The sequence below is a fragment of the Stomoxys calcitrans genome, chromosome 4 (genome assembly GCF_963082655.1).
Source record: "Stomoxys calcitrans chromosome 4, idStoCalc2.1, whole genome shotgun sequence".
Classification (NCBI taxonomy): Eukaryota; Metazoa; Arthropoda; class Insecta; order Diptera; family Muscidae; genus Stomoxys; species Stomoxys calcitrans.
In genome coordinates, this window is record NC_081555.1 from 87,784,834 (window position 1) to 87,801,218 (window position 16,385).

Below are 16,385 nucleotides of genomic sequence, written 5' to 3' on the forward strand. Positions count from 1 at the left end.
ACAAAAACCGAAATACCCTCTACCCGTTTCCCCTTGTGGTATTTTCGCTTGCCGAATTTACTTTCGTCGATTTCGACGGTACGACCTGGACCACCAAGGGGTTCATTTAAGATGACCAAGTCATCGAAGTGAACTTCTCTGCAAAAGCTGGTCTAAATCACGAGGGTATGCTCAGCCGAAATGTCCATAAATTTGCCATTTTTTTTGGTAAAAAGGGCCGCAGCCAAAAATTTTTTCTTTTGAGATTTTGTATTTGTATGTAGAAACGGTATTTTTGTGAGCGGCGCTTCCGCACGCGAAATTTTTTTCAAAAAAATCACTACCTGTGAGGAAAATATATAATTTAAATTTTTATGACAAATAACGCAGGTCCTCCAGGCCGAGTACCAGTGTTACGATGTAACACTATGTAATAATTGGTAGTTGATATGGTTCAATACAGAAACTTTGTTCCGGATTATCCATGGCTCCTGAATTAAGGCAATATAAATCTTGCCCTTGCTGATCTTCTCCATCACAGCTTGAGTAGCTGTCTCGCTGCCGTGGAGGTTTACCTGGGTGACCTCAGGGAGTGGGTGATGGTCTCATCGTCTGCTCATTAGGCTGCATTGACTTACCAGTCACTGCTCTGCCTCAATTTTTCGTATTAGGTTCTGCTGATGATGTTTCAATGAAAGGATCTTTGCCTACTTAGTCTTCAATATAAGGATTTTTACCTATCCTAGTTTTTCGAATCTTGAAGTCGGTGATGAGTCCGTCGTCGGGTCCCTGTTTGTTAGGCTGTGTTGAGTCTCCCGCCCCTGCACTACCTAATGTTAATTATCCTAATCTTCCCAATATTGCGAGAGACGGTGATTGTCTCGTCGTCGGCCCCCTGCGGCATTGTGTGTCCTGCCACAGCACCGCCTAAAGGCTCAATATGAGGATATTTGCTTATCCTAGTCTTCTCAATCTTGAAAAAGATAGCCTTGCTCTCGTAGTGCGCCATGCCTTTAATCTAAGCCTAACTTTTCACGGAGACTTGATCAATGCCCACAACAAGGAGAGTTATTTCCTCATTCTCTTCCCAATGAAAGACTTCCCATTTCGCCATGGCCAACTTTTGATTTTGCTTGTTTAAGACTTCCATCATGCGTTCCGTCGCGATTTCGCCGCCCACATCCTTGATGAAGACCGTCGCCTTTGTGAGCTGTGGGAGTCAATCTTTCTCCCAAGGTCGAGCTTTGCGCTACTTCCAACAAGCTTTTTGACGGCATCAATACATTACTGCATAAGTCATCTCATCTCTGTTGTGCTTCCTTGCCACTCTGGCGTAAAAGGGCTGCACCTTACCTTTTTCCACGACCATCTTTCCCTTCCGTGATGGCTGTGGCGTCCTTCTGCACGTCACAGTCCTCCATGAAGACTCAGAGGCCGTGCGCGCTTCGTTCCGACTTTGTCTCCCTCCGCAGAGCACTGTCTCGTGTCTCCATTCCGGGAGGGCTGGCTTGGTCTTCCCACATAAACATTATTCTCCCTTTTCGGCCGAGATGACTGTTTCATTGACACTTTCGCTATCTGAATCGGAAACACCACCATTAGAGAGATAAGTTTTACATGGCATAGTACCTCATAAATGTTGCCACAATTAGGAGGGCAAAACCACCGCTGAAAATTTTTTTCTGATGGTCTCGCCAGGATTCGAACCCAGACGTTCAGCGTCATAGGCGGACATGCTAACCTATGCGCTACTTAGATCAAGTATCAAGTAGAGTGCGAATTCGAGGAGTGGTTGACGACTAGTAATAAAAAATTATAAGAGTGCAGAAACAAAAGAACCCATGAAGGCTTGAAAATATTTAATCTTTAACCCTGAGAAAGTTTTCTGATATCAGCAAATACACTTTGCTTATTATACTCTCCACCATAGGATGGGTGTATGCTTATTTCGCCATTCTGTTTGCAACTCCTCGAAATATTCGTCTAAGATCCCATAAAGTATATAAATTCTTGATCGTCATGACATTTTAAGTCAATCTAGCCATGTCCGTCTGTCTGTCGAAACTGTGCTAGGTATGGTTGAAATCGCTAAATAACCTGATAAAGCTGTCATATAAACCTATCTGGGGTTTTGACTTTTTGAGCGTCTAGAGGGCGCAATTCGTATCCGATTTGGTATGGTCTAAATTGGTCCATAAACTGATACATCCGTCATATAGACCGATTTTCCGATTAGACTTCTTCAGCCCCTAGAAGGCGCAATTCCAATAAGATTTGGCTGAAATTTTGCATGACGTGTGTTGTTATGACTTCCAACAACTGTGTTAAGTATGGTTTCTATTTTGAAATAAATTTTTAATAAAAAAAGGAGAAGGCTCACAGATGTTGTGCACTATGTAGACGGGCCGTAGGCTTGAAATGGGGCCTAAATCCTAGGATAGTCCACTGGCTCTACAGGAGCGTGATTAGACCAATACTTACTTACGCCTTAGTAGTTTGGTGGACTGCTATGGAGAAAAAGTGCAACATAAGGACCATACAACAGGTTCAGAGAACATGTTGTCTTGGCATAGGCGGAGCGATGAGGACCACGCCCACTGCGGCACTGGAGACTAATCTGAGTGTGAGGCAGCCACTGCGGCTATGAGACTTAAGGCGATGGGAAAATGGATTGAGGATGGGAGCAGCTCATACCATCGCGGTATAGTCGATGCGACGATAGGAAACCTGGAAGGAAGGCGAGATGTTCCCGATCGGATACCTGAGATGAACCTTGAAGTCGAGTGCGACGCACTGCTGCTATCGACACAGTCTTGAATTGACGGAACCCTAGTATTGCCATCTGGAGGATTATGTTACACGGATGGATGAAAGCTAGAGGACAGAGTGGGCCTGGGGGTTTACATTGAAACCCCAGGGACTGACATCTGTTTTAGACTGCCTGACCATAATACGGTCCTGCAGGCGGAGATCCCGGCGATCACGGAATGCGTGAAGTGGTGTGGTGGTAACGCGAGGACGTCGAGTGTGAACATCTTTACCGACAGTAAAATTGCCATAAGGGCAATAACAACCAGGACGGTAAGGTCACGAACAGTCTTGCAGTGTAAGAAGGAGATTAATGCCTTCTCTGAGGATGGGAAAATCCGCATCGTTTGGGTGCCGTGCCATAACGGAATAAGAGGAAATGAAAGGGCAGACGATTTGGCGGTGAAGGCCAGAGGATTGCCGTCAATAAACTTGGTTAACCCGAAGCCTTTCGGGTCGACGCAGTCCAAGTTAAGGGAGTGGGCAACGAATACACATGCAACATTGTGGAAAAGCGAAACGGTCGGTTGGACGGCGAAAGTCCTATGGGGGATTCAGATCGTGAGAAGACGAGGCTATTACTGAAAGGAACCAAGAAGGAGGTCAGTATAGCTTTTGGTATCATAACGGGACACATAGGGCTACGAGCTCACTTAAGTGAAATCGGTGCGGCAAGTGAATACACATGCAACATTTTGGAAAAGCGAAACGGTCGGTTGGACGGCGAAAGTGCTATGGGGGATGCAGATCGTGAGAAGACGAGGCTATTACTGAAAGGAACCAAGAAGGAGGTCAGTATAGCTATTGGTATCATAACGGGACACATAGGACTACGAGCTCACTTAAGTAAAATCGGTGCGGCAAATGATCGCATGTGTAGGGCATGCGGGGAAGATGATGAGACGTTCGAGCATTTCCTTTGTCATTGCCCGGCTTTCGCGCCTAACAGATACCGGTTCTTAGGTGGAGACACAATATCAGAGATGAAACAACTTAGGGGAGTGGCATTGAAAACAATTAAGGATTTTGTAAGTAGCACGGAATTCCAAACTTAAAATTTTCTTTTTAGAGGTAACTTTATAGTTTTTTGAGCGCACAACAAGCCGATTACTGGCTTAGGTGTACGTCCATAGTGGCATGGGGCGGATTAACATTTGCACACTCTTTTCAACCTAACCTAACCTAATAAAAAAATGTTCATGCTATTTTTTCTGTGTACAGTTGATACCAACAGAGCCTGGGCCGAGAGATGTACTTGCCAGATGCGTAATTCATTTTCCTCTCCTGGCTGGCAAAAATTCTAATATTGGGTTGCCCAAAAAGTAATTGTCGGTAATATAGTCGGCGTTGACAAAGTTTTTCAACGGCTTGTGACTCTGTAATTGCATTCTTTCTTCTGTCAGTTATCAGCTGTTACTTTTAGCTTGCTTTAGAAAAAAGTGCGCGAAATTTTGTTTACATTTGTTTGTTTGGCGTCAATTTTAATATGGGTACCACATGTATTGAAAGAAATTCATTTAACAAACCGAATCAACGCTTGTGATATGCACCTTAAACGCAATGAATTCGATCCGTTTTTAAAACGAATCATAACTGGAGATGAAAAATGGATTGTTTACAACAACGTTAGTCGAAAACGATCATGGTCCAAGCATGGTGAACCAGCTCAAACCACTTCAAAGGCTGATATCCACCAAAAGAAGGTTATGCTGTCTGTTTGGTGGGATTGGAAGGGTGTGGTATATTTTGAGCTGCTTCCAAGGAACCAAACGATTAATTCGGATGTTTACTGTCAACAATTGGACAAATTGAATACAGCCATCAAGGAGAAGCGACCAGAATTGGTCAATCGTAAAGGTGTCATATTCCACCAGGACAACGCTAGACCGCACACATCTTTGGTCACTCGCCAAAAACTGAGTGAGCTTGGCTGGGAACTTTTGATGCATCCACCATATAGCCCTGACTTTGCACCATCAGACTACCATTTATTTCGATCTTTGCAGAACTCCTTAAATGGTAAAACTTTCGGCAATGATGAGCCTATAAAATCGCACTTGGTTTAGTTTTTTGCAGATAAAGGCCAGAAGTTCTATGAGCGTGGAATACCAAATTTGCCAGGAAGATGACAAAAAGTTTATCGAACAAAATGGCAATTATATATTTGATTAAAGTTCATTCTAAGCTTTATTAAAAATGCATTTACTTTCTTTTAAAAAATCCGCAATTACTTTTTAGGCAACCCAATACATAATGCAAATTTTGTACTGCAGAAAAGTACCACCCAAGCTAGAGAAAATCTTTCTCGAAAAATCTCCCTACAACGGTAGAGGAAAAAACTGTATATTAACTTTTAGAGAATGTATAAGTAAATTTCAATTTATTTCATAAATATATATCTTATGTTCTACAGATATCACTTAAATATACATATGTACGTATGTACGCATATGTCTTCGGTTTTCGATTTTCAAAAACTAAAAGAATGATTTGCAACAATTTTTTTTTAATTATTTTGTTTGTACGATAGGTTTTCATTTTCATCATAACCAAAAGAAAAAACAAAGTGAAAGCAAATTTTTTTTGTTTTTTTAATCCAAAAATACATACATACATAAATTAAGAAATAGTAGAAGTAACGATACAATTTTTGTTTGTTTGTTTGTTTGATTTTTTTTTTTCATAATCCAAAGTATTCGATTTGAACCCTAAATCGATAAGAAGTATAAAATACTTGCGACAATCTGATGATTTGTGTTGCTAATAGTATATACACATACAAGTTGTAGAGAAGTTATACGCTTTCTTATACATATAAATATATTGGAAAAGGTTAAAAAAAGAACCAAAGATATAGCGCTTAAAAGATACAAAAAATACAAATTTTCTTATAGAGTGGGAGTGTGTGGTGGCAATGCTTTTTTGTTTTTCAGAAGAACTAAAAGTGGGAATACAAACATTTTTAAAATATATATTAAATATATATACATTAATTAAATTAAAATTGAACTAAGGAAGGGACAAAGGAGGGAATAAAACATATAAACTATACTAAAAAGATACCAAATCTCCCAAGCTGGGTATTTCTTTTAGAGGGGGTTATTATTAATTTTTTTCATCAATCGATCGGTAATCACAGAGCTATAATTATTACGATCTGATTTTTGTTTTTTCCATAATTTTTGTTTTATAAAATATATTTTTTAGTTTGTTTTAATTTAGTTTACCATATCTTAGACTATATCGTATATACAAATTTGGTTTTCAAAAAAGATGCAAATATAAGTTTTTTGTTCTTTGGGTTGTGATCTTGCCATTTTTTCAAAAATAAAAAAACTAGAGTCAACACAATGAGTCGACTTTGAAAATGTTGACCATTTCTGGGGGAAAATGTTTTGTGGGCCGTTAGGCAGCTCTAATGAAAATAAAGATTCTAGACCACTGTGCGGCATTAACAAATCAAATTTCATTTGAAAGAAACCATCATTAATTAAATCTTCTAGAATTTAAAGGTTGGAATACAGAAGTTGTCGATGATATTTTGAAAAAATCTATAGGTTTTTGGGTTTTGATATATAAGCTTTCCACAGATAGTTGTATTTTTTTAAAAAAGGTACTTTTCACAAAAAATGTTAATAAAGAAAACTATGCTTTAATTTTTTTACTTTTAAGAGCTGCGCAACGACCTTGCCGACATCAAAAATAAAAAATTCATCTTAAATTTGATATGTTATTTTTTTAAGGTCAATTGATAAAATGCTTTTATGGAATATAGAAAATAGTGCATATGGGAATGAATAGTAAATTGCTCAAAACATAAGATGATATTTAAAAATGGATTTTAAGAAAAATGCTATTTTGAAGGAATTTTAGAAGACATGACAAAATCTTGAGAACCAGAATGAATGCGGGGGAATAAAATGGAATTGATATTAGACTGTCTCTTTTGGCCCCATAAGCTGTGTATAAAAATCAGTAAGGTAAGGCAAAAGCCGGGCGGAGCCGACTATATAATATCCTACCCCACCGAGTATAAGTAATCCTTTTAATAGATAGCACTTATATCCAAATTAAGTGAGACTTTAATTTTGCATACCTATTGAAATATCGAATAGAACCTTATCCGATTTTCTTACGATGGTACGAAAATTGTGGCTGCTACAGCTTTAAAAGTCGAAACGCATAAAAGATATATAAGGGAGTTTCATCTAAATCGATTTTGATGAAATTTTGCACATGTATTGGGATGTCAATTAAACCAACTCATGAAAAATTTTGTAGAGATCGGACCGATTTTGGACCGATTTTTATGAAACTTTGCACACATATGAGGACGTTAAATAAAACGGCCCACGACAAATTTTGTAAAGATCGGACCAAAATTGTGGCTTCTAAAGCCTTAAAAGGCCATATCGGATGAAAAATATATATGGGAGCTTTATCTAAATCTGGACCGATTTTTATAAAACTTTGCAAACATGTGAGGACATTGAATAAAACGTCCCATGACAAATTTTGTAAAGATCGGACTAAAATTGTTCCTTCTGCAACCATATCGGATGAAAAATATATATGGGAGCTATATCTAAATCTAGACCGATTTTTATACAACTTTGCACACATATATGAGAAAGTTGAATAAAACGCTCCATGCCAAATTTGGTAGAGATCGCACCAAAATTGCGGCTCCTACAGCTTTAAATGGGCATATCGGATGAAAGATATATATGGGAGCTATATCTAAATCTGGACTGATTTTAATAAAATTTTGCAAGCATTTTGAGTCGTTAAAAAAACACTTCGTGCCAAATTTAGTTAGGATCGGACCAAAATTGTGGCTTCTTCAGCTTTAAAAGGGCATATCGGATGAAAAATATATATGGGAGCTATATCTAAATCTAGACCGATTTGTTTCAAAATCAATAGCGTTCGTTCTTGGACCAAAAAAGACATTTATGCAAAATTTTGTGCAAATCGGACAACAATTGGGACAAGAATACATGGACAGACAGACGGACGGACATAGCTAAGTCGAATCAGGAAGTGATTCTAAGCCAATCTGTATATTTATCGATGGGTCTAGCTCTTCTCCTTCTTAGCGTTGCAAACGAATGCACAAATCTATAATACCCTATACCACAGTGGTGGTGCAGGGTATAATTATGGCGATGGGTTATAGATAATCCGTACCGGTAGCTATGAAAGATCAAAATTGGATGTAGTAGCTTGTACGGGATCTCGTTTATGATTCCTAGATGAAATTGCATTTATAGTTAAAACATTAATAGTCTCCTGTACCACTAATCTGGTATTGACGAATTTTACGGATCGACTCAGAAACTCCTTCTGTTTGGATTTAAAATTTTCAATCTCTTAGAAAGAAGAACATCAAATTTTGAACATCATGTGGGTATGTGATATCGGTAAATGCAAATGCAAATGTTGGACATGAACATTCCATTAAGGAACAGGGTTAAACTTCTCACATATCAATGAGTGCTGTCCGATTCAAGTTTTAAACTCAATGATAAGTGGCCTCCTTTTTTTGCCGAATCCGAAAGGTATGCCGCAATGCTACACCTCTTTGTAGAGAAGTTTTTACATGGCATAGTACCTCACAAATGTCGCCAGCATTAGGAGGGGATAACCACCGCTGACAATATTTTTCATGATGGTTACGCCAGGGTTCGACATGCTAACCTCTGCGCTATGGTGGCCTGATATCGGTAACCTTTGATTTTTTGGGACACTATAATGGGTATGGGATGACAAATGGTTTTTTATAGTATTTTTATTGAGGATTGCTCTGGGTATATACGCTTCACAGGTAAAAGGTATAAAACAAATTTTCATTCATTCTGTTTGCCTGTCTAGGTCTGATCAATTAATCATATTTACGTTATTTTTTCCAAAAGGGATTGAGTCAAGAAAAAACGTTAACTTTTCGGTTTGTTTGGGTCCAACTCATCCCTGTTCACACATATTACTGGCCATTTCATATGTTAATTTCGCGTAAGCCCCTCTTTTCTAGTATTTTAATATTCAAAAGCAATCCCCTGGCAGTAGGTTGTACAACCTGGATTGAACCGATGGAATTCTTCATTGGCAAGGGCTGCCGCCTCAGGGTACGACACACCTCTATAACAACAACAACATGAACTATTCAAAAACTTCAAACAAAAAATTTGTTTATTCCCACCATAATTGGATGAGAGAAATATAACTCAGTCTCACATACGAGCATAAGTGTAGAAAGGCCCCTTGGGGCTCTGGGCTAAACAACCCACAGAATGTTAAAAGTTGCTTTGTTTTCGGCAAAATTTGCTCATTTTATTACTATTCAAAGGGTTTTAGCGCCACCGTAGCGCAGAGGTTAGCATGTCCGCCTTGACGATGAACGCCTGGGTTCGAATCCTGGCGAGACCATCAGAAAAAATTTCAGCGATGGTTTTCCCCTCCTAATGCCTGCAACATTTGTGAGGTACTATGTCATGTAAAACTTCTCTCCAAAGAGATGTTGCACTGCGGCACGCCGTTCGGACTCGACTATAAAAAGGAGGCCCCTTATCATTGAGCTTAAACTTGAATCGGACTACACTCATTGATATGTGACAAGTTTGCCCCTGTTCCTTAGTGGAATGTTCATGGGCAAAATTTGCATTTTCATTTTAACGACGCCCAGAAATCTGGGCTGGCTTCGCTAATGCATACGAGTGAGTAACGCCTTTGAGTTGGTGTGAAGGTTGGACAAGGCCCTTTGCCTGAGCACTTATTTTCAGGATGAGTAAGTATGATCTCGGGCTTCTGATAGGGGTCCTGACTGGCCAATGTAATGTAAGGTTTTTCATATCGCGCTGGATGTAGTGATAAAACAGTTTCTGCAGGGTTATATGGCTATGTGGAGGTGTTAGAGAGGATTATTGTACCACTGACCTGCCATGGCAAGGAGAATACATATAACATAACTATGGATGAACACTGAGGTTTTTACGTGGTAGTACGGTATATATTTTTAGGCTGGGAAGTATGACCATCATGGGGTAATGATAGGATTTTAGAATGGCCATTGCAATGCAGGGTGTTTGACTTCGCACCGAACGCAAAAAGTAGCGGGCTTCCACAGTGTTTTGTGGGTATTAAGAGGAGTTAGAAATGGTAGAGAATTAATTGTCCCGCCATCCGGTCATAGCAGAGAGGAGGCATATAATTATGGGTGAACGAACACATTTTTTTCTTGTCTAAATGTTCCAAAAAAGGAGCGAGTATTGCCTAGGTGACACTCTTAAAATTGGTAAGGGAAGCATGAACTAGTGCTACTGACAGGATTTTGAAATGGTCATTGCAATGCAGCGTCTTTGACGCTGCGCCAATAGCAGAAAGAGCCAGAATTCTACAGGGTCTTGTGGGATGAGAATGTTTGACATGGTAATATGCCATGGTCTTGTTTTCTGGTCTAGATTTTCCAAAAAACAAGTGAGCAATATCTATGCTCCGCTCTAAAAATTGGCCAACGCTCTGTCGGTGAGCTTTTCACTCAACTTATTTTAAAACCGGGGAGACCTAATCTCGAGCTACTAATGAGGTCCAAGGCACAAAATCGGACAACGCCCTGTCGCTGAGCTTTTCACTTCACTTAATTTAAAACAGAGAAAGCCTAATCTCGAGCTACTAATAGGGGTTTATAATGACCAAGGCCTAAAATTGGCCTTCGCTGAGCTTTTCACTCCATTTAGTTTAAAGCAGAGGAAGCATAATCTTATGCTACTAATGAAGGTTTATAATGGACAATGTAAGTTTTTAGTCTCATACTGAACGCACATTTAGGCAGATTTCTGCAGTATTTTGTGGGGATGAGGTAGTTAAAGATAGTTAAGCATATATTAAGTCTTTGCTCTGCAATAGTTATGAGGAGCCATTTGATTTAATAAGTGAAAACTTTTTCTTATTCTGATTTCCTTCAATCACATAATCTTCTATACATTCTGAACTACAGAATAGGGTTTGGTTAATTGGCTTCCGGTTCATTTGGCTCACATTCTTTGTCAAAAGCTCTGGTTTTCTTTCCTTCCAACTTTCTATCTACTGTCTGGCGCTGCGGTACAGTAATCTTTTATAAATTCTTTTAAATTTTGTAAAAGTTTCATGTACTCTAGTGCGACACACAATGGACCTAGGTTAGGGAAGTAGCAAGATACCAATTTTTAGGTCCGTTTGGTTCAACTCCACCCAAATTATGGCCAAAGTTTTCTTTAAATAACGCTTCAGTCCAAAAAAGAATATTTGCAGCACGTCATTTATGATTAAATCAGATTATTACTGAAACATCAGCACCAGGTCAAGGCTTAATTTAATTTAAAAATTTTTATTCAATATTTCGTCCTCCTATTACATACCTCCATTGGAGATATGAAAAGTTTCGCCCTTTTTTTGAAGGACATCATCAGGGATATATAACATTTCGGGCTTTCCAAGGAGGACATCATGGAGGATGGTCAACTCAGTGCATAAGAAATTATTAAGGCGATAATCTACTTAGAGATAAACTCTGCGATGCTTTTTTTCTCGAACGTTGTATACAACTGAGGATGTTCCAACCAAAATAATTCATCTCTATAGTCGTTAACCCTTTCAGACCCAGATGTATCATTTGTGAGAACTGTACATTATTTGTACACAATAAAGTTGTGTTAAACTTGGTATCGATCCCTTTTTCGAAAAAATTTTTGCCTATAACTTGATTTAAAAACTATATCTCCCGATTTGATACTTTATGACAAGGAGGTCTTTATCTCAATCAAATTTCAATATCACTTGGGAGAATATTGATAAAATGTTTTATTGTACATTAGCATATTAGCGTAATAAATGGGCATTCTAATTTAGAAATGTTTTCGATCCTGTTATTAATTAGTTTCTAGCCCAAAATGTTAACCTCAGTGTCAATTCGATTTCGAAAAAAAACAACAACGAAATTGGAATAGAAAAACCTCTTTGCAAAAATGAGCAAAAGTTGTTTTTGTTGGGCGTATAGGTAGTTACTTCCAAAAACCCCGAAGAATACAAAAAAATGGACACCAACAACCAATGAGGTATAGCCAGCTTATCTCAGTTTTTGACTCTGTAGAGCAATTTAGAAATGGCCAGTGACGTTTATAGATAAAAAGCAAAAAAAAAACATTTTTTTGCAAAATTTCGCCATGGAAAACAAGCACATGTAATCAATACCAAAACACAGAAGCACCATTTTGACAAGCAAAAAAGCTGTTCGCTAATAAGAGCCTTCCACCTAACCTTATATACAAACTGGCCGAAAATTCCATTCTATTTTTTCAACTCCTCTCCTTCTTGGGTGGGTAACCTTCAAACTAGCATTTTGCTCCGGTCCTTATTGAACACCTTATGTGTAGAGCAATTTTGGGATTGTGAATGAATATAAAGTAATAAAAAAAAAAACTTAAAAAACTACCATCTTACATTAACCAAATTTAAGCTTTCTCGGGTCTGCAGCTACTACTGATGAAGGTGTTGTTGGGTGTGGCATTATCGAAACCACCGGGGCAATAGAAACATTTGCAGGTAACTTTTGTAAATAGGCAGGACTGAGTAAAGGTTCGTTTGTTTGATGATGTCTCACATCGTCTTCGTCGTCTGAGATTAATGAGATGCTCAAATCACTGGACAACTTCAAAGATATGGGCGTCTGGGGTTGCGTCAACATGGGTGGCGGTTGCACAGTGCCCTTTCGTCGGGGTGGTGAAATTTTCTGTTGGCCATCATTGAACTCCGGTATGCCACAAGAGGCCAAACCTTCGCGCAATTTGGTAAGCGATAACTCATAAATACGATTTGCAATGACCGTGTGCACAGTGGTCTCATCTGGCAGCATGGGAAATGGTGGCGGCGGTGTTGGTTGCTGATCTTGGACTTGGCCAGCTGGCGGTATATGCATGCTGGTATTTTGGACAAGGGACACACTATTCAGTGAGGTACGTGAGGAGCGAGCACATGTTGTGGCGGTAAGTGAGCGTGGCACCAATGATATTGTAACATCTTCGTCCACCTGTATGGTGTTTTGCGAAATCACTGAACAATCGGCGGGAGAAGATGGAACAGGAACGGGGATTGTTATGGCCTGTTGACAGGGTGATGACTGATTGGTAGGATATATTATAGCTAAATCTGGACGTGAGGATATTATAGGAGATTGTTGGTAAGCGGCCACGAATCCATTCGTTGTTTGCTCGGTGTCGCTGTCATCGCTCAGCACAATACTCTCGGTATTGAGTAAAATGGGCAATGAATGGCGTTTGTGAGGCCTTGATTTTCGTTTGCGTGACTGCGATTGCAGCTGCTGCTGCTGTTGTTGTCTTTGTAGTTGTTGCTGCTGCGGCGTTGACAATGAAGGTGGTGGTTGATGGGTAAGTTGCAAAGATTTTCTATGCGACGTCATATTGTTTTGTTTTTGCATTGGTAATTTCTTTTGTCGATTTCCATTCATTAAAGGTACCAAAGGTGGAGGTGATCTTTGTTGGCCATTTGTCAGACGCACCACAGGCATTAGACCCAATATTGCAGCCCTCTCCAAGCACATTTTGCCCTGAAAAGCCGAAGGCTTCCTTTTTACGGCGACATCGTTGTCCTCACCATCCGACAGCAAGTCTATGGTTATTTCAGGCCTTAGCAAACTTAGCTTTTGTCTTCTCTGAATGCTTTCAGTCTTGTTTTTATTGCCAGCATTGTTGGCGGCCGCTTGGTGGTAAGAGGCAGCCGCATTTCGAAAGATCTCCTGGTATTTGGAACGTTTTTGCTTCAAACGCTTATTGTGGCACAGAGTATGGGCCGATATGTAAAAGGGATTGGAATGTTTTGGTACAACAGCTGCCACAGTTGTGGTCTCGTTGCCGTGAGAAGGCAGCGGCTGCTGTTGGGGTGATTTCTCTGGTGCCTTTGGTGCCATTGTTGGTGTTGGGCTCTGTCAAAAGTTCTTTGCTACTCCTTATGCTTTTTTTTCGTTCAGCATGAAAAACAAAAATTAATACATTTTAGTCATTGCCTTGGCAAACATAGTAGTAGTCAAAAGAATGCTGCTCATTATCTTTGTTTGTAATGTGTTGTTTGTCCTGTTTATCGTTCGTCGTTGTCGTCTTTTTTTATTATCTCGATTTCACAAGAGCAGCGCGCGTTGCTCCTTTCTTCCTCTCTCTCAGAATCAATTCAATAATGCAACCAACCACCATCAAGTACAGTATTTGTTTTTCTTTTTTTCATTGCGTTTTCAGCGCACACACACTACTTGCATAAGGGCAATTTTTGTTTGTTATAGCTTTGTTTGGTAATTTTGTATAATATTTTTATAAAATATCAAACACAACTATGTCAAGTACAAGTTAATGACAATTTTTTGTTAGATTTTTACAGAATTCTTGTTAATTTCGTTGAAAAATATGCACTTTATTGTTATATCTGCTTTGCACTTTCTTCGGTGTTTATTATGACAGTAAAACAGCGAGTAACGAGTACCGATTGTCAATGTTTATTTTTTATGCGGTTCGTTTATAGTCAGTGTTGTATTTTACCGTGTAAAAGAAGTGTTGCCATTCATTTTTATTTTTTTTTTGCGCATAAATCGCATACAAGCGCACATGTAATATTTGGCGGTTATGTGTCATGTCTGTGAAATATGGGCGAATAAAGGCTGGTACTATTGGGTTGCCCAAAAAGTAATTGTGGATTTTTTAAAAGAAAGTAAATGAATTTTTAATAAAACTTAGAATGAACTTTAATCAAATATACTTTTTTTACACTTTTTTTCTAAAGCAAGCTAAAAGTAACAGCTGATAACTGATAGAAGAAAGAATGCAATTACAGAGTCACAAGCTGTTAAAAAAATTTGTCAACGCCGACTATATGAAAAATCCGCAATTACTTTTTGGGCAACCCAATATATTCGCTTTTCGCGTTATTTTTCGCCGATTACTTTTTTTGGATAATCGATTTTAAAGCAAATAAAATTGCCGATTTCATTCAGTAGAACATTCCCTCATTACTTATGGTAAAATTTTAATAAAACTCTTATTTTATCATTGTTATTTGTGCAATGTTTCAAAAAAGTAATCGTGATAAAATGGAGTTTCAACTGTAAAAACGAACGTAATACCAGCCATAAGGCAAGATTAAAAGAAATTGAAATGGAAGTGCAGAAGAGCCACATACCGTACAAGAGTTTCAGATGCATTCCGACAATTTGGTATGATTTGTAGCCTGGTGGCATCACCGCTCTATTTTTGTTGCTGTAGCAGTGTGTTGTTGAAGTAACGTTACCGTCAACGGCATTGCTCCAATTTAGGACCTAATGAATCGACTATTTGAACCATAGACGCGGGGAACATTTACATGATGTTATTTTTAACAAGTACAAGCTAAGTTCGGCCGGTCCGAATCTTATATACCCTCCACCATGGATCGCATTTGTCGAGTTCTTTACCCGATATCTTTTTTTAGGCAAAGAAAGGATAAAAGAAAATAATTGATATGCTATTGTTAAGTTATAGTCCGATATATCATATGTGAATGTTGGAGACCATAGCCGCCCCTTAGGGGCTCAAGAAATAATAAATGAATGATCGGTTTATATGGGAGCTGTATCAGGCTATAGACTGCTTTAGACCGCTTCAGACCATATATAACACGTATGTTGAAGGTCATGGGAGAAGCCTTCGTACAAAATTTCTGCCAAATCGGATATTAATTGCGCCCTCTAGAAGCTCAACAAGTCAAGATCCCAGAACGGTTTATATGACAGATATATAAAATTTCAGCCAAATCGGATAAGAATTGCGCGTCTAGTGGCTCAAGAAGTAAAGATCCAAGATTGGTTTATATGGCAGCTATATCAAAATATGGACCGATATGGCCCATTTACAATCCCAACCGACCTACAATAATAAGAAGTATTTGACAAAATTTCAAGCGGCTAGCTTTACTCCTTCGAAAGTTGGCGTGCTTTCGACAGACAGACGGACGGACGGACATCGCTGAACCGACTTAAAATGTCATGACGATCGAAAATATATATACTTTATGGGGTCTTAGACGAATATATCGAGCAGTTACAAACAGAATGACGAAATTTGTATACCTCTATCTTATGGCGGAGGGTATAAAAAGAAAATGGCAAAACCAGTTTATTGATTCCAATAAAAATGTTTAATATATGATGTTAATTTGAGAAACAAACTTTACATAAGTTTGAAGCGGCTGTAAAATCAAGGTGGCTAGTTGCTTGAACTCCAACCTAACCTAACCTACAAAAATTCTGAACATATAGGAGCCTTCAACGATAACAACGAATATGACACGGCAAGGGATAACTATGATCACTATGCGGGCCTGAACTCTTTGCTCCTATTTGTGTGGCCTTCATTCACAAGCTCAGCTAAGAGCTATTGGGCGAGCCAACACATTGCGGTTAGTGAAATGCTCCATGTTTATAAGGAGCAACAGCAGTTGCCGAGCATCAGCGGTATCGAGCGGAGAGTCTCAATAAGAAGCCTGGTGGCACCTGCTCTGTGAATTTCGATATTACAAGCAGAGTTATT

General features: G+C 38.9%; 1 protein-coding gene across 1 annotated transcript; it reads right to left on the reverse strand.

The window, feature by feature from the left end:
* Window positions 1-5,839: 5,839 nt before the first annotated feature.
* Window positions 5,840-14,262, reverse strand: LOC106089676 (protein a6). The gene has a single exon (XM_013255609.2). It carries the CDS (start codon window positions 13,742-13,744, stop codon window positions 12,263-12,265), a length of 1,482 nt encoding a protein of 493 aa, XP_013111063.2. The 5' UTR covers window positions 13,745-14,262; the 3' UTR covers window positions 5,840-12,262.
* Window positions 14,263-16,385: the final 2,123 nt, after the last annotated feature.

Coding starts and splice junctions, on each gene's coding strand:
- LOC106089676 (XM_013255609.2), bottom strand. CDS start 13,744: ATGGCACCAAAGGCACCAGAGAAATCACCCCAACAGCAGCCGCTGCCT.